The following is a 17,777-nucleotide window of genomic DNA, read 5'->3' as shown; positions in this document are numbered from 1 at the left end:
TCCAGTTAATTAACATATTTAGTGCTGTGAATTTTGCACAAGCACAGCTTTAGCCACATCCCATAGGTGTTTCTATAGGTAGTTGTATTAGGATGCACTATAAGCTGCTCTGACAAAGATACCAAAATTCAGTGACTTAAATAAGACCGAAGTGTCTTTCTCTCCCCAGTTACATTCCAGAGGTAGGCAGGGCCTTCATCTCAGTAGGGACCAAATTCCTTTCCTCTTGTGGCCCTGCCATCCTAACAATATTGCCCTTATCTGTTTGGTTAGAGATAGTTCTCACCATTGGGTTCTAGTTCCAACCACTGCGAAGGAAGAACAAAGGGAATAGGGGCCATTTCTCTTCCAAAAGATGTGACCTGGAAGTTACTCACATTGCTGTAGCTCACATCCCATTGGCTAGAATTCATCACATGACCACACCTAGCACAAAGGAGTCTCAAATATAGTCTGGCAGGAGAGCTTGGTGCTCAGCTAAAAAACAAAGGTTCTGTATCAAGGCAAGAAGAGAAAGAGACTGATCTGAGGGGAGGAGAGTTGGCAGGTTCTGTCACAAAACTTCTCATCATTGTTATTTTTAAGGTATTTTTCCATTTGGGGTTTTTTGTTTGTCTGTTTGATTTTTTTTTTTTTTTTTTTTTGAGATGGGGTCTCGCTCTGTTGCCCAGGCTGGAGTGCAGTGGCGTGATCTCTGCTCACCGCAAGCTCTGCCTCCTGGGTTCACGCCATTCTCCTGCCTCAGCCTCCCAAGTAGCTGGGACTACAGGTGCACACCATCACGCCCGGCTATTTTTTTTTTTATTTTTATTAGAGACGGGGTTTCACGTGTTACCCAGGATGGTCTCATTCTCCTGACCTTGTGATCTGCCCACTTCGGCCTCCCAAAGTGCTGGGATTACAGGCGTGAGCCACCGCGCCCGGCCGTCTGTTTGATTTTTGAGATGGAGTCTCACTCTGCCCCCCTTCTGGAGTACAGTGGTGTGATCTCGGGTCACTGCAACCTCTACCTCCCAGGTTTAAGCAATTCTTATGCCTCAGCCTCCCAAAGTGCTGGGGTTAAAGATGTGAGCCACTATGCCCGGCCCATTTTTGTTTTGATTTTTTTTTTTTCTTTGAAATAGAGTCTCGCTCTGTCATCTAGGCTGGAGTGCAGTGGCATGATCTCGGCTCACTGTAACCTCCCCCTCCTGGGTTCAAGTGATTCTCGTGCCTCAGCCTCCCAAGTATCTGGGATTATAGGCACCCGCCACCACGCCCAGCTAATTTGTTTTGTATTTTTAGTAGAGAAGGGGTTTTACCATGTTGGCCAGGCTGGTCTCGAGCTCCTGACCTCAGGTGATCCACTGCACCTGGCCTCATTTTGGTTTTGATTTTTATTTTCACATGTTTTCTTACTTTGTCAATTTCTAATTTTATTGCATTGGGACAAAAGAATATTGTATTCTTTTACTGTTGGGATTTATAAGGGCTGTGGATATTTCACTCGCCTTTGAAAAGAAGATTTTCTCTGTTAGTGTGTAGAGTTTGTTATGTACCAATTAGATTTTATTACTTATCATTTTGGTCTTTTGTATCCTTACTTAATTTTGTCCTCTTGAATTTTAATGGAGCAAAAGACATAAAGTCCTCTAATAACATGTGTTCTCTTTGCATTCTCGTACTTTTTATGAATATTGATGCTGCATTCTTTGTGTACCCAGGGAGAAGGCCAGACCACTGTCCAAAGTTTAGTGAATCTGGGCAGTCTTGTTTCCCAGTTGTTGGAGGATGCCTCATGGAGGAAAGCATTCCTAATCCTGGAGCTTGTTTTGTTGTACTCTAAATTGAATTGTAATGTGTTTCTTTAACCTGAATGAATGTTTCTATTTTTTACTTATTACACAGGTAATTCTGACTCGAAGGACAGAAGAGGTGAGCTGCTCACCTTATATCTGTTGTTCCTTTTACACAGTGTACAGTATTCATCTATTTCCTCTGCTCACAGTCTGTGGTAACCGTGTGCATCTGTGGCTGTGTTGTTTGTTTACTTTCCCTTAAGTTATTTCCATGTTAATCTCATGGAGAAGAGCAATAGAAACAAGTACTGTATTCAGTATGTTTTTAAATATAGACTATGGATTCTAACAGCTATGATGTATTTTAACAAGTAACAAAATATATCTTATTTTGACATGTCACCTTGTTAACATTACTTTTTGGTGATATTAGGTCATAATTTCTATACTGTGAGTTACTTCTGATTTCTAGGCCACAGTTCCCTTTAAATATTCTTTGTGTTGTTTTTCCCCTAGTCTATAAAATGTCAACCCTTTGTGGCTTTATATGGATTTTATGGATTTTCAACCCTTAAATGTAAAGTCTCTATGGCCTGAGATGTTGTGTCTGGACTGCTGAGTCCCTGGTCACTAGAGAGTAGGGGGACATGGGTACTTGTCTGCAGAAGTGTGGCACATTTTGCCTAGAATGACAGTAAGGCTGCTATCAAAGAGCATGAGAGAGAAAGAGATCATCTAACATTCTAAGAAGTGATTATTACATTTGAGTTTTTAAAATGTTACTGTTTGAAGCAGTGTTTTTATAATTTTCTATTTTATCAAATCAGACTTGAGTTTTTTTCTGATCCTGTTATTTAACCATACACAATTTTCCCTGTGTAATTAAGTAATGGAACACTTGGAGTCATATGAAGTCCCACTAAGAGGGAGCATTTGAGTCAGAAAAGTGGGTACTCTGATTCTTTATGTTATGTCCATCTGCCATTGCATTTGGTAAGGAATAGTGAGGTGTTACCATACTGTGTACAGATTTCCCTCACTTTTCCAGCTCTCACTTTCCTAAACTTGGGAACTAAACATTGGATTAATACAGTGTCTTTGCTGTTCAGATTCACTTGCCAGATTTTATCAAATGTAGACTTAAATAGATTTTATTGTGATAGATATTTACTTGCTCCCTAAAACTGCTCTTTTAACCAGCCTTACAATAAAATCAAAAGTCAAAGTGGTAGGCTTCAAGATGAAACATAAGATCTGTTGACTCCTTCCTCTATTTAGTATATATTTTCATAATATTCAGCCTTTTCTTGCCCCAGATATCATACCTATTTTACCTACCCAATATTTAAGTAGTTTCCGTGTTGTGATTAAAAAAACAAAATTACCATAATTACCTAGATTATTGCTAATTGTGACATATGTAAAGTCTATTAATGTAATAAATCTCCTTTCTTAAGTCAAAAAATAATTTTGTGTAATTCCAAACAGGAAACTGAAAAGGCATAGGTATTCTCAGCAGTCTCTAAAGTCCCAAAATCTAGTGGCAATTTTACCAGAGCGGATCTTTAGAAGTATTGCTATAAATTTGGATATCACATTCTAATTTTAAGCCAAATGCTTTTTGAGAAATAAGCCAGCTGTTTGGAAGTGTTTGTATTATAATGGGTTTGATAAGCAGTTATGTCTTATGCAGATGAATTAAAGGCTACATGTTTTTATGCACTGGTCTTTGGGGTGCTTTTGAACAGTAGTGTCTGATGTTTTAATTGTCAAAGCAAAAAGAAATGAGAGGGAGGGCAACTTTTCTTCCTCTTCTGAAGTCCAGGAAACTGGTTATTTTCTCATGCATATTATTTTAAAATATATTCCAGCCAGGTTCAGTGGCTCACACCTGTAATCCCAGCACTTTGGGAGGCCGAGGCGGGTGGATCACAAGGTCAGGAGTTCAAGACCAGCCTGACTAATATGGTAAAACCCCGTCTCTACTAAAAATACAAAAATTAGCTGGGCGTGGTGGTGTAATCCCAGCTACTCGGGAGGCTGAGTCAGGAGAATTGCTTGAACCTGGGAGGCAGAGGTTGCAGTGAGTCAAGATCGTGCTCTTGGCTGCAATTCTAGACTGCACTCCAGCCTGGGTGACAGAGCAAAACTCTGTCTCAAAAAAAAAAATCAGCATCTTAATATTTGTAAAGAAGTAGTCCTTGAGCTACTACTTAAGTCTAGAAAGAGTTGACATTCTTGTTTTAAGAGTGTTAGGGCACTTTGGGAGGCTGAGGCAGGTGGATCACTTGAGCCCAGGAGTTCCAGACCAGCCTGAGCAATATGGGGAAACCTTGTCTCTACTAAAAATACAAAAATTAACTAGGCATGTGGTACATACCTGTAGTCCCAGCCACTTGGGACGCTGAGGTGGGAGGATCACCTGAGCCCAGGAAATGGAGGTTGCAGTGAGCCAAGATTTCATGACTGTACTCTAGCCTGGGCAACAGAGTAAGACTCTTGTCTCAAAAAAAAAAAAAAAAAAAAGGGTGGGGATTATCATAGTGCCATTATTATTATGAGTTTATGATGGCTTTCTCTAAGCACCTTTTACATTCGGCATTTATTCAGTGCCTATTAAGCATCAAGGAGTCCAGAAAAAAAATATTTTATATATAAGTATATATATGTGAATATGCTTCCCTATCTCAGGAAGGAAATACGTGAACATCAGGAACCGAAGTCTACTCAGTTACATGCCATTGGATATATCACACAAAGTGCTGAGGGAACTCAGAAGACTCATTATATCTGGGGAGTGGGAAGGAGGCACAGAGATGTGCTTTGGGAAGTTTAAATTAAAATAGCAAATGGGGAAAATGAAGACCCACCAGACAGGGCACAAGCAAAGAGACATGAAAGAGTAAGTCATGTGTTTGAAGATCTGTGTGCAGTTGACGTATGAGGTGTGGGGAGTGGTCGGAGGTGGCCTCAACAGAATGGGTGTGGTGGTCCACTGAGTTCAGGAGTTGGAGCATCTCCTGAAGATGATGGTGAGTAAGGAAGTAACAGTCAGATTTTGGTTTTAGAAAGATATTCCAGAGGACTTAGGGGAGATAGATGGACAATAGAAATTTAGGTTTCTGAATAATTTGGCTCAAAACAACGGTGATTGGGCTCAGCCCAGTGGTTATCTAGAGGCAATCCAATGAATATTTCTGTTTTTAGAGCCAATAGGAAACATTTAAAACAACATTACAACCTTGCCTTTGAGAGCTGATAAATACTTGTACCAAAAAGTGTGGCAATAGGTAAATGGGCCATAGGAACTGGGGCTATAGGACTATGGCTATTCCTTTACTGACTAGTTTGTAGTTGACCAGTGTGTGTCTGAAGTCCTTATGTCACTCACCTGTTTACAGGTGAGCCCTTCAATTAATATGGCCCTTTGTTTTCAAGGAAAGAAGTTATAGCAAGTAGGTATCTGTTGTCCCGGAACACCATTTTAGTGGTTTTCATTTTCATGCTTGTTCCCTGGCCTGAATCTAGAAAGTAGAACTTTGCTGGAATGAAGTTGGGGTTGAAACAATTTCGGTTTGTAACCATACTGTCTCTGTCTCATCTACTCAGCTCTGCCTTTGTAATGTAGAAGCAGCCATAGATGGTATGTAAATGAATGAACATGGCCATGTTCTGATAGCATTTTATTTACAAAAACAGGCAGTGGGCTAAATTTGGGCTATAGTTTGCCGACCCCTGTTCTAGGCAAGAACTGCCTGAGCGTAGGAAGCTGGACTGAGGTTCTCTGCTAGTGTGTGAACTTGTGGATGCCAAAGCCAATCTCTTCCCTTCATGTCAGACACTTTGCAAATGTTACCTCTTTTAGATCTCCCATTAACTCTAAAAGGTTGAGGGTGCTATTATGCTTCCATTTCATACATCATTCTAAGAGATTATCACACTACTAGTAAGTTAGGATAGTAGGAATTAGAACTTCAGGTCTGTCGGACCCTAAAACCCCCTGCCCTGGAAATGGTTTTCTAAGGCTGGCCTGTGGTTCGTTGGTTGATTTCAACTAGAATTTAAGAATTTTTTCAGAATACATCTAGGTGTAAAGATTTTTTTGTCAATATTACTCCACAAACTAGATTATTTCTTTTGGCCTGATAACTCAGGAACTTTCTTGTATTATTTCTCTCCCTTCTTACTGGTTTCTTCTTTGGACTCCCCTGTTGCACAGGTATTGGATCTCCTGGACCTATCCAGCTCCTTTCTTTTCTATGCTGTCATATTTTTCATCTCTTATTGCTCTGTGTTCTGGGAGCTTCCAGGACAGTTGCTCTTTCACACAACTAATTTGGTTTTCAGTTATATCAGTTCTCCTATTTAGCCTTTCTTTTTTTGGAGGCAGCGCTGGGGCAGACTCATGCTCTGTCGCCCAGGCTGGAGTGCAGTGGCCTGATCACAGCTCACTGCAGCCTTGACCTCTGGGACTCAAGCGATCCTCCAGCCTCAGCCTCCCAGGTAGCTGGGACTATAGGCATATGCCACCATGCCCAGCTAATCAGGTGTTTGTTTGTTTGTTTGGTAGAGACAGACTACCAGAGTCTCGCTAAGTTGCCTAGGAACATGCCCGGCCCTGTTAAGCCTTTCTATCTAGATTTTTTTCCTCCTAATTATGCTGGTGTTTTTGTTTGTTTTCATTTTTGTTTGTTTTGTTTTGAGACAGAGTTTCGCTCTTGTTGCCCAAGTTGGTGTGCAATGGCGCGATCTCGGTTCACCACAACCTCTGCCTCCCAGGTTCAAGCGATTCTCCTGCCTCAGCCCCCAGAGTAGCTGGGATTACAGGCATGCGCCACCACACCTGGCTAATTTTGTATTTTTAGTAGAGATGGGGTTTCTCTATGTTGGTCAGGCTGGTCTCAAACTCCCAATCTCAGGTGATCTGCCTGCCTCGGCCTCCCAAAGTGCTGGGATTACAGGCGTGAGCCACCATGCCCGGCCAGTTTTTAAAGAACTCTTTCTTACTACTCAGATTACTCCTTTTTAAATAGTGACTTTTAATAAATATCAATGTAGGCTGGGCACAGTGGCTCACGCCTATAATCCCAGCACTTTGGGCGGCTGAGGCAGGCTGATCACCTGAGGTCAGGAGTTCAAGACCAGGCTGGCCAACATAGTGAAACCCTGTCTCTACTAAAAATATAAAACTTAGCCAGGCCTGCAGTTCCAGCTACTAGGGAGGCTAAGGTGGGAGGATTGCTTGAACCGGGAGGCTGTTGCAGTGAACTGAGATCACGCCACTGCACTTCAGCCTGGGTGACGGAATGAGACTCCGTCTCGAGAAAAGAAAAAAAAGGGCAATGCAGCAGTGGCTCATGCACGTAATCATAGCATTTTGGGAGGCCAAGGCAAGAAGATCACTTGAGACCAAGAGTTCAAGACCAGCCTGGGCAACAAGACTCCCTCCCCCCATCTCTACAAAAAATTTAAGAAAAAAAATTTTTTTAAATCAATACGGCATCGTGTTGCACAAATTGCAGTATATTTTAAAAGATTTATTCTGTTTCTTTTGTCACCTCCATTTCCCAGGGCTACTGTTGCTCTGTTTGAGCTATGTGTGCCCTGGACCATTGAGTGGCCTAGACTGTGCTCACAATAGGTGTCCCTTCATCCCTTCAGAAGACAAACATGGACATATGTCCTAAACCAGGGAGGGGTTCAGTGATGGCTCAGGAAAATCGGGACAGGGTGCAGTTATCCTCTAGGCGAGCTGCCGTTTTCTTTTTCCTTTCCTCTCTTGTGGTTGCCTAGAATTAGCTTGGGCACTACTATGGTTTTTTTCTGTCTGCAGGCCCCAGGAAACCTTCTGTGGAACCAATATACTTAACAATCATATGCAGTGTAGACCTGCTCTGGTGTCAATTCTAACCAAACCAAAAAAAAAGCATTTATGAGACACTCAGGGAAATTCAAGCAGTAACTGAATAATATTAGATGATACTAAGGAATTAGTGTTACTTTTTAAATTGGATAATAGTATTATGTTTATGTTAAGAATCTTTATCTCTTGGTGATACATACCTAAGTAATTGCATTTGAAATGATAGGTCTCAGATTTGCCTTAAAAGAATTCAGTTAGAATGGGATGGGTATAGACCAGTGCTTCCTTACTGGGGGCTATTTCCCCCACAAAGGCATTTAGCAATGCTTGGAGATACTTTTGGTCATCAAAATTGGGGGTTTGCTACTGACATCTAATAATTAGAGGCTAGTGATATTGTTAAATGTCCTACAGTGCACATGACAGACCCACATAACAGAGAATTGTATAGCCCAAAATGTCATTAGTGTGACGTTGAGAAAATACATATGCAGCATATATTTTGTAAAAAAAAGAAGCCCTTACCAGTCTCTGTGACAAACTCTCTACTCTGTGTAGAGCGCTGTTTTTCCAGCTGAGTCTAGATGGGAAGCCCCGCTTGTCATTTGGGCTGTGGTTGTACTGGTGCTGGGTTGGCAGGCCTTTGCTTAAGTACCATCCTGGTACCTTAAGGTCCACTTTCAACCCCAGTCCCAGTTCCCTCTGAGCTTGAGGTGTTTCCAGGCCCAAACTGGTAGAACTAGTACGTAGTTTTCAGCTGGAGGTTCTTTGGCTCTGTTTGATCTCTTGGACAGTCGAGTCTGGTCTGTTTTGTCTTCCAGAAATCTCTCAAAGATTCTGATCTACATATGCCACCGTTTACTGCCTTTCAGATACGCTGTTGATTCATTAGTATTTTTATATTTCTTCTACCATGTCAGTGTGCTTTGGGGGAAGATGAAGAAGTAAATTTATGGATTTAGCCCAGTGTCTTAAGCCAAATGTGCCTAATTACTTACTTTTTTTTTTTTTTTTTTTTTTTTTTTGAGGCAGAGTCTCACTCCGTCACCCAGGCTGGAGTGCGGTGGCACGATCTCGGCTCACTGCAACCTCTGCCTCCTGGGTACAAGCGATTCTCCTGCCTCAGCCTCCTGAGTAGCTGGGACCACAGGGGTGTGCCACCACACCCGGCTAATTTTGTATTTTTAGTAGAGACGGGGTTTCACCATATTGGCCAGGCTGGTCTTGAACTCCTGACCTTGTGATCCACCCGCCTCAGCCTCCCAAAGTACTGGGATGTGCCTAATTATTTTCTTATAATACCTGATATACTGCCCTCTGTAGTTGGAATTTAACAAAGACATTTAGTGATAAATTACTATTTTTTTTTTGTTCTTTGGCTCAACGTAATCCATTGTTTGTTTTGTGCCTGTTATGTGTGAGACCCTGTGCTAGGTTTTAGGTGTACAGTGAGAATGAAGCAGACATGTAATCCTTGCTCTTGTGGAATTTATGCTATAAAGGAGGGATATTCATTAATCAACAAAGTCAAATATGTAATTATAAAGTGTGAGAGGTATTATCAAGGAAAATAATAAGGTCCTTGCCTTACAAAAATAGTATAGGAAATAATGCAATTTTTTTTTTTTTTTTTTTTTGAGACGGAGTCTTGCTCTATCGCCCAGGCTGGAGTGCAGTGGCACAATCTCGGCTCACTACAACCTCCGCCCCCCAGGTTCAAGCAATTCTCCTGCCTCAGCCTCCTAAGTAGCTGAGATTACAGGCATGTGCCACCACGCCTGGCTAATTTTTTTTGTATTTTTAGTAGAGATGGGGTTTCACCATGTTGGCCAAGCTGGTCTCGAATTCTTCACCTCATGATCTGCCCACCTCGGCCTCCCAAAGTGCTGGGATTGCAGGCGTGAGCCACCATGCCCAGCCGTAACAGCTAAAATTAAGTACATACTGTGTGCTAGTTACTGTGCCAACAACTTTACATGAAAGATCTCATTTAATATGCAGAATAACTTATTTCAGAAATAAGGAAACTGAGACTTATGATCCTAATTTAGTATTAGGAAGTCAGAGAAGACCTGTGTGGGAAAAGTGACACACAGAGAACCAGACAAGTAGGAGATAACCAGGCAAAGAACAGAGAGAGGCTGTGTAAAGCAGAAGGAGTAACATGTTCAAAGGCCTGAGGATGAATGAATGAAAGCATGGAAGGACACCAGTGGCTGAAATTGAGTGAGCAAGGAAAGAGTACAAGAGATAGGGCAGGTAGGGGCTAAATCGAGGGGGTTGTTAGAGTCCAGGATAAGGAGATTAGATTTCATTCTGAGGCATGAGAAACTGTTGGAGGGTTTTACCTAAGAGTGGGACACAACCTGAGTTGCTTTCCTAGAGATCACTCTGCTTTGTGGAGAATGGATTGGCAGGGGCAGAGGCTTACTGTGATCCAGATGAGAGAGGATGGAGGTTGGGACTACACTGGTGGCAATAAAAAAAAATGCAAAATAAAAAAAAGGCAGACAGATTTGAAGTTTTAGGTATATCTCTAAAATATGTTACTTGCAGCTGTGCTAGATATAGAAGGTAAGTGTGAGGAAGAAATCAAGGGGGTTTCCACATTTCTTACTTGAGCAACAGGGTGGGTTGGAGTACTAGCTACTGAATGGTGAGGGAAAGGTTTTAAACACAAAAAGCTTGTGTTGCCTATGAAATTTAAAGTGGAGGTGGCAAATAGGCAGTTGAGAATCTGGAACTCAGAAAAGAGGTCTGACCAAGCAAAGCAACTGTGGGAATTGCTAGCATGGCATTTATATTTACAGTCATCTCTCTCTGATCAAATTAACTAGATATAGAGAAGAGTGCCAAGGACAGAGCCCTGAGGAATTCCCACATGTAGAGATCTGGTGTTGGAAGAGGAACAGATAGTGAGGGAAACTGAGATAGGCAGACAAGAGATAGAAGGAAAATCAGAGGAGTGCTTCATTGTGGAAAGCTGAGAGAGGAAAGTGCTTCAGAGAGGAAGGAGTGATCAGCCAGTCTGAACACTCATTTTAAGGTGAGAGCCACATACCACAGTGTGTTTGAAACTTACCATTAACAAAGAAGCATCGTGTAATGTCTTCCGTCTCTCTAAAAACAAAACAAAAAAAAACCCATCTGTCCACCTCATATCTCCCTCCATCTGTCACTCCTTTCCTCTGCATCCCTTAATGTTAAAAGTCCCCCACGAAAGGACCCAATGTCTCACTGTCCTTTTTCTATCTTTATTTCACTCCATTTAGGCTTTCTCACCCATATTCAACTGAAAATACTCTTGGAAAGGTCACCAGTAGCCACCGTCTTGTCAAATCTGGTTTCACTTCTCTGTCTCATCCTTCTTAAGTCTGTAGGCAGTATTTGATTGAATTGATTGCTCCCTCCTTGAAAAACTCTGCTCTTGGCTTCTATGACACTACATTCTTAGATTAACCTCTCACCTCATGGCTACTGCTTATGGTCAGTTTAGCTTTTAAGAGAATGTAAATCCAGTTATATATCTCCTCTGTTCAAAGCCCTCCGATGACATAGTGTTTCTCATCACACTCAAGAGTTAAATCCACAGTCATTAAAATGGACTCCCAAGTCCTAAGTCTGCTGGCTTTTGCCCACCTCTCTGGCATCTTATATTGAACTGGCCTTTGTGCTGTTTCTTGAACCTGCCAAGCTCCTGAGAGCTACCATGCTTGCTGTTCCCTGTGTCTAGAAAGCTCTTCACCCAGATCTTTGCATGGTTCACTTCACGTTATTTAGAGCTCTGCTTGTATATTACTTCCTCAGAGAGACCTTCTCAGACTACTCTATCACTGCTCCCCAACCTGTCACTTTCTCTCTCCCCACCCTGCTTTTTATTCCTCATAGCACTTGTCCCTGTCTAAAATTAAGTATTGACTTGTTTATAAACAGTGTCCTCCTTCCTCCCCACAGAATGGAAGCTTTCTATCACTTGTCTCCTTGAACACTTCTCTGTTCCTAGTGTCTCAAACAATGGCATGCAATTGCTGGCCCACAGATATTTGAAAGAATGCTGCTAAAAGGTTGAATCAGATGAGGATGGGAATGTTCCTGTTGGATTTGGCAATATGCCATTTGTTGGTGTTCTGGCTGAGCAGTTTAAACAGAGCACTGAGGGTGGGAGTCAGAGCAAATAGATTAAGGAGAACCTGGAGGTAAGGAATTAGACAAGACAAATTAGACAACTTTGTTTCGGAAAGTCAGCTGAGAAGAGAGACACGAGGCTGGTGGTGGCTGGGGCAGGGTAAATGAGGTCAAGAAGACAAGTCTTTGAGTTGACAGCAGTGGATGTAATCCAGAGCACACATGACAGGATGGGAGGGACTTGTCTTCCCTTTTAGCAGGTAGGAAAATGGTGAAGATAGTTACCAAGCCACTCTGATGGTGTAGTTCATGGAATGGGGTGGAGGATGAGAGTGGAGGCGGATGAGTCAGCGCCTGTCCAGCTGCATGAGAAACAAGGCTAGGTATTGGGTGAAAGGGAGCCAGGCCCTGTGGAATGAGGTGGGATTGCCATGTCTTCAAACCCGATGTTGCCATGGTTGGGGTCCTGGCAAAAGGTGACTAAGGGAGCAGGGTGTGGAAAGAGGAAAAAAGAAGCACCCAGCAGTTTTGTTACATGGTGGCTGAGGATCTAATAGTGTCTCCTTGTTTTATTTTATTTTTATTTGGCTGGTCTCGAATTCCTGGCCTCAAGCAATCCTTCTACCTCAGCCTCCCAAAGTGCTGGGATAGGCATGAGCCACCACACCCAGCTGTCTCCTTGTTTGTTTGTTTGTTTGTTTTGAGACAGGGTCTTGCTCTGTTGCCCAGGGTGGAGTGCAGTGTCAGAGTCCCGGCTCACTGTAACCTCCATCTCCTGGGCTCAAGTGATCCTCCTACCTCAGCCTCCTGAGTAGCTGGTACTATAGGTGCACATCACCACACCGGCTATTTTTTTAATTTTTAGTAGAGATGGAGTTTTACCCTGTTGCCAGGCTGGTCTCGAATACCTTGGCTCAAGCAGTCCACCCGCTTTGTCCTCCTAAAATGCTAGGATTACAGGCGTGAGCCATTGTGCCCTACTTGTCTCCTTGTTTTAATTAGGAACAGTATTCTCTGTGCCCAGAAACCATTTGGGTTTATGATAGGAAAACTGTCTTTTTCCCTTCCTCTCCCATCTTCCTCTAGATGGAGCCCATTGAAGCTGAGAGAGTATACAGTGTTGGCCCTGCATACCTAGTTTGCCATCAGAATTGAATGTGTTCATGCCTCCAAATATTCCAGTACTTTTTATGTGCTAAATACTGTTTTAGGCTCAAAGGATATAGCAGTGAGTAAAACAAAGTGTCTGCCTTTAAACAGCTTTTATTCTAATGCAGGGAGACAGAGTAAATAAATGTATGATAGTTAGAGATGGGGTGAGCATGTCATCCTGGGCCCCATGCTCTCTCCCCACCTCACCTCAATAGCCCTGGCATGGCAGTGGGAGGTGCACACTCATACTTTCTTCTCTGTTTCCATTTCCTGGCATCTGCAGAAGGACTGAATGAGCTCTTCCTCTTCAGGGTGTTGCCCTGAATGGTTGACTTAAGCCCTCCATTGCACAACACAGTAATGACTTGTTCTGTTCTCTTGATTTCAGATGAGACACCAATTATTGCGGTGATGGTGGCCCTGTCCTCTCTGCTAGTGATCGTGTTTATTATCATAGTTTTGTACATGTTAAGGTGAGCCTACTAACACTTCACGTTCTCTTAGATTCTGTTTCACTATCCCAGTGTCCCAGTGAACCCACACAGTCCAGTAGACAGCAGGATATACACAATGAATAGGACAGAGGGGGAATGACCCATGATGGTGCTAAAATTGAAGTTCTACTTAGAAATGATTTAAAAGCTCTACATAGTCTTCCTTAAGCCCTAAGCCCTCCCTCTTTCTTCCGTCTGTCCAAGCCCAGTCTCCCAACTCCAGTGCAAGCTAAAGCCCAGAATGGTAGTTTGGAGGTTGAGGTAAGAAACCACAGTTTGTTATTAGTGACAGGTGTTACAGGATCTTTAGGTCTAGCCCTGTTGAAGCAACCCCTAAAAGGGCCCCAGTAAGATTAATGCTCAACAAAAGCCTATTTTATTTCTGGTTGGGGCTTTGTCCCCAAACCCTTCTGGGACCCCTGGCCCTGGCATGTTGAGCTGAGCCATGTGAGTTGTGAGTTACAGGATCCCTCTTTCTAACCTTCTTTCAGGGTCCTCTAGACGTTACCACTCAAGCAGAAGCAAGGAAGGGGAACCCAAGGGAGAGAAGAGGGTGGTGCATTTATTCTCTTCCTGCTAAAGCTACTGCCCTGACTAATTGGGTTTAGCCCTGCCTTATCTTTGGCCTAACCAAAGATGTTCTGTGCTCCCTCTGTTCTTCTGCAGGGATAAAGAGAGGGGAATCATGTGCCCCCTATAATTTGTCATGTGTCTCTATCATTCTGCAGGAGACTTGTGGCCAGAACTGTGTCCACCCAATCCAAAGCTCTGGGCTTCTCCCTGGGTCTCCCAGGCTACACTGAGGAAATACCAAGATTTTTGTTTGATATATATTGTCTGTCTCCCCCAACTGTATTCCACCCACTCACCCTCTCTCTACCTGGTGTGGCTGTGCTCTGCAGTGAGCCACATGAGCCTGAATATACTGTTGGGGTTCCCTGGTTGGATTCCAGTGTGCCAAGGGTAAACAGAAGTATCCTGAGGTACTCGGTCACCCTAGCATGCTGCTGCCTCAGGGTGTGCATGACCTGTCTCTAAAAAAGCCCGATTATTTTTAAAGGAGATTTAGAAAGGCTGAATTGATGAGCAGGAATACAGAGGTGTGATTTGCCTCTCCCACCTCTGTGCTGCATTCTTCACTGTGATCATTTTCTCATCAGGTTTAAGAAATACAAGCAAGCTGGGAGCCATTCCAATTCTTTCCGCTTATCCAACGGCCGCACTGAGGATGTGGGTAAGGCATTCCTTAATGTGATGGGGAACCTTCACAAGGAAGGAAATCAAGAAATTAGGAGTTTCTCCATCCTTTTAAAAGAATACGACAATAAAAAGAGGAAAAAAAGATTTTTGAAGAAAACAGTCCTAGTTCTTACAGGCTTGGTCCATGAGGTAGAACCCCCAGTTTAGCCTCCAGAAGAGGGGCTAGGTTCTCGGGGCACCTGACTGACCTTCTCCCTTGTGTACTGCAGAGCCCCAGAGTGTGCCACTTCTGGCCAGATCCCCAAGCACCAACAGGAAGTACCCACCCCTGCCCGTGGACAAGCTGGAAGAGGAAATTAACCGGAGAATGGCAGACGACAATAAGCTCTTCAGGGAGGAATTCAACGTGAGTACTTTGTTGAGGCTGGTGTATCAGCAGGGAAGAAGGCAGACCTAAAGTCAGACCTTTCAGACCTTTGGAGTCATGAAGTAAAAAATGGGCTTTTAATGTTTAAGAGGTGAGAAATGTTTTACCAAGTTTATCTGACTCCTGTATGATCATGGATAGGAAATGAAGTGAGATTTGCCTCACCTCCCTAATCTACCCATCCATTCAGTCATCATCACATCTCTTACTTCTTTTGTTTAATAAATACTTAGCAAGCATCTAATATTTGTCAGGTAGTATTCTAGTTGCCAGTGATATGATGAGGAGCAGAAACAGATCCAATCCCTATTCTCAAGGAACTCACTGTCCAGGAGGGAAACCCCACAAACAAGAACAAATATAACTGTGTAAGTTCAAACAACAGTACAGCACATGAAGGACTGGTGCATATTTGTAGGCATCCATATTAAGAGGTTGCCTTTTTGAGTCTAGAGCAGGGGTGTCAGTGTTTAAAGTAGACAATGGGATAGATCAGTGTGGGAAATGACGACCACGGGAGACTGCTTAGCACAGGTCTCATCCTGAGTATTTAGATTCATATTTTTTATAATTCCCATAAGGAAGCAGAATATGTTTTTAAACCACCAGTTGGTGATCCTAGCCTACCAGTTCTGATCCCAGATCAGAAGAGCTTCTGGCCAGCACGGTGACTCACACCTATAATCCCAACACTTTGGGAGGCTGAGGCGGGCAGATCATGAGGTCAAGAGATAAAGACCATCCTGGCCGACTTGGTGAAACCCTGTCTCTACTAAAAATACAAAAATTAGCTGGGCGTGGTGGCATGTGCCTGTAGTCCCAGCTACTCAGGAGGCTGAGGCAGGAGAATCGCTTGAACCCCAGAGGCGGAGGTTGCAGTGAGCCAAGGTCGCGCCACTGCACTCTGACCTGGCGACAGAGCGAGACTCCATCTCAAAAAAACAAAAGAAGAGCTTCCTCGAATAAATGATATTTTAATTGATACCTAATCATAGGCAAGGGTGGTGGGGACAGGGGAGTGGGGAGCCTTCCAGGCACTGGAAATAGCAGGAGAATTGTCAGGAGTGAGTGTGCTGAAGGAGGGCACACCCAGAACATGACAGGGCTGTGTGCAGCTGAAGAGCAGAGCTTCAAAGGAGGATAAGAGGTGAAACTAGTCTGGCCAGACCACAGACCTTGCAGATAGTCATGAGAGAAGTGGCAAGCCATAGAGCAGGCAGATTTACATCTTGAAAAAATGACTCGGCTGGGCACGGTGGCTCACGCCTGTAATCCCAGCACTTTGGGAGGCCAAGGCGGGCGGATCACAAGGTCAGGAGATCAAGACCGTCCTGGCTAACACGGTGAAACCCTGTCTCTACTAAAAATACAAAAAATTAGCTGGGCGTGGTGGTGGGCACCTATAGTTCCAGCTACTCAGGAGGCTCAGGCAGGAGAATGTCCAGAACCCAGGAGGCGGAGCTTGCAGTGAGCCGAGATCGTGCCACTGCACTGCAGCCTGGGCAACAGAGGGAGACTCCATCTCAAAAAAAAAGAAAAAATGACTCTGGCTTCTGTAAGGAGAATAGCCCGTGGGCAGACCAGAATAGTTGCGGGGAATACAGTTAGGGGTTACAGGTGTTAATATCAGAAGTGCTAGTAGATTGACCTAATGTCATGACTAGGAAATGGGGGATGGATTTAAGGACACAGAGGAGCAGTTCCAGAGTTGGTAAATACATCAGCTGGGGCATTGCTAAACCGTCAGCTTCCTTCACAACTTTCCACTAAGCCATGTGTCAGCTTTGCCTTATAGGCTGGCTCCTTTTTTATCAGTGGGAAAAATTTTCCCAAAAGCTTCTGGAGACTTCCCTTGTCACATGCTCCTTCTTAAACCATTCGTGAGCAAGGGAGAAAATAAGGTTACTGTGGTTGGCTGAGACTAGTCCAGATTACTCCTGGGTCAAAGCCAGGCATGCTGGCTCACACCTATAATCCCACACTTTGAGAGGCTGAGGCAGGCAGATTGCCTTGAGCACAGGAGTTCAAAACCAGCCTGGGCAACATGGTGAAACCTCATCTCTACTACAACAACAACAACAACAAAATACAAAAATTAGCTGAGCATAGTGGTACATGCCTGCAGTCTCAGCTACTTGGGAGATGAGGTGGGAGTATCGCTTGAGCCCAGGGGGTGGAGGTTGCAGTGAGTCAGATTCACTCCACTGCACCCCAAGCCTGGACAATAGAGCCAGACCCTGTCTCAAGAAAAAAATGTTTTTAGATATTCATGTGGGATATGGATGGATAACCTCACAGAATAGGAGGTCTGGTAAAGGAGGAATGGTTATTGGGTCAGTGGGTCACCATTCATATCTGCTCCATGACAGAAGGGCTTAGGGGGAGTGGTGAGTGATGTCATATTTGCATTTTGAGAATATAATTAACTACAACGTAGAGAATAGATAAAAGGGAGAGGCAAGAGTTGAAGTGGGAGACCATTTACCAGGCAAGAGTTAACAGAATAGCTTGGACCCTTTTTGGCGGCTGTTGGAAAAATAGCACCATTTAATATTCATTACTGATTGATAAGATTTACCACATCCTGCCAGGCACAGTGGCTCACACCTGTAATCCCAGCACTTTGGGAGGCCAAGGCGGGCAGCATCTGAAGCCAGGAGTTCAAGACTAGCCTGGCTAACATGGCGCAATCCCATCTCTACTAAAAATACAAAAGTTAGCCAGGCGTGGTGTCACGT

The 17,777-nt window shown here is 43.6% G+C and overlaps 1 protein-coding gene across 5 annotated transcripts in view; it reads left to right on the top strand.

The window, feature by feature from the left end:
• PTPRA (protein tyrosine phosphatase receptor type A) overlaps window positions 1-17,777 on the top strand; it is a 167,720-nt gene that overhangs the window by 104,708 nt on the left and 45,235 nt on the right. For 4 of the 5 annotated variants that reach the window (XM_054542099.2, XM_063720600.1, XM_054542097.2 and 1 more), the window contains 4 exons: window positions 1,888-1,914; window positions 13,307-13,391; window positions 14,573-14,646; window positions 14,882-15,018. In XM_054542099.2, the coding sequence (XP_054398074.1) occupies window positions 1,888-1,914; window positions 13,307-13,391; window positions 14,573-14,646; window positions 14,882-15,018 (323 nt within the window). The remainder of the gene's footprint in view (window positions 1-1,887; window positions 1,915-13,306; window positions 13,392-14,572; window positions 14,647-14,881; window positions 15,019-17,777) is intronic. The other variant, XM_009233422.3, reaches the window with a different exon arrangement.

This window comes from Pongo abelii, chromosome 21 (assembly GCF_028885655.2).
Source record: "Pongo abelii isolate AG06213 chromosome 21, NHGRI_mPonAbe1-v2.0_pri, whole genome shotgun sequence".
NCBI lineage: Eukaryota > Metazoa > Chordata > Mammalia > Primates > Hominidae > Pongo > Pongo abelii.
Note: the sequence above shows the minus strand (reverse complement) of the source record. Positions and strands in the feature narration are given on the sequence as shown.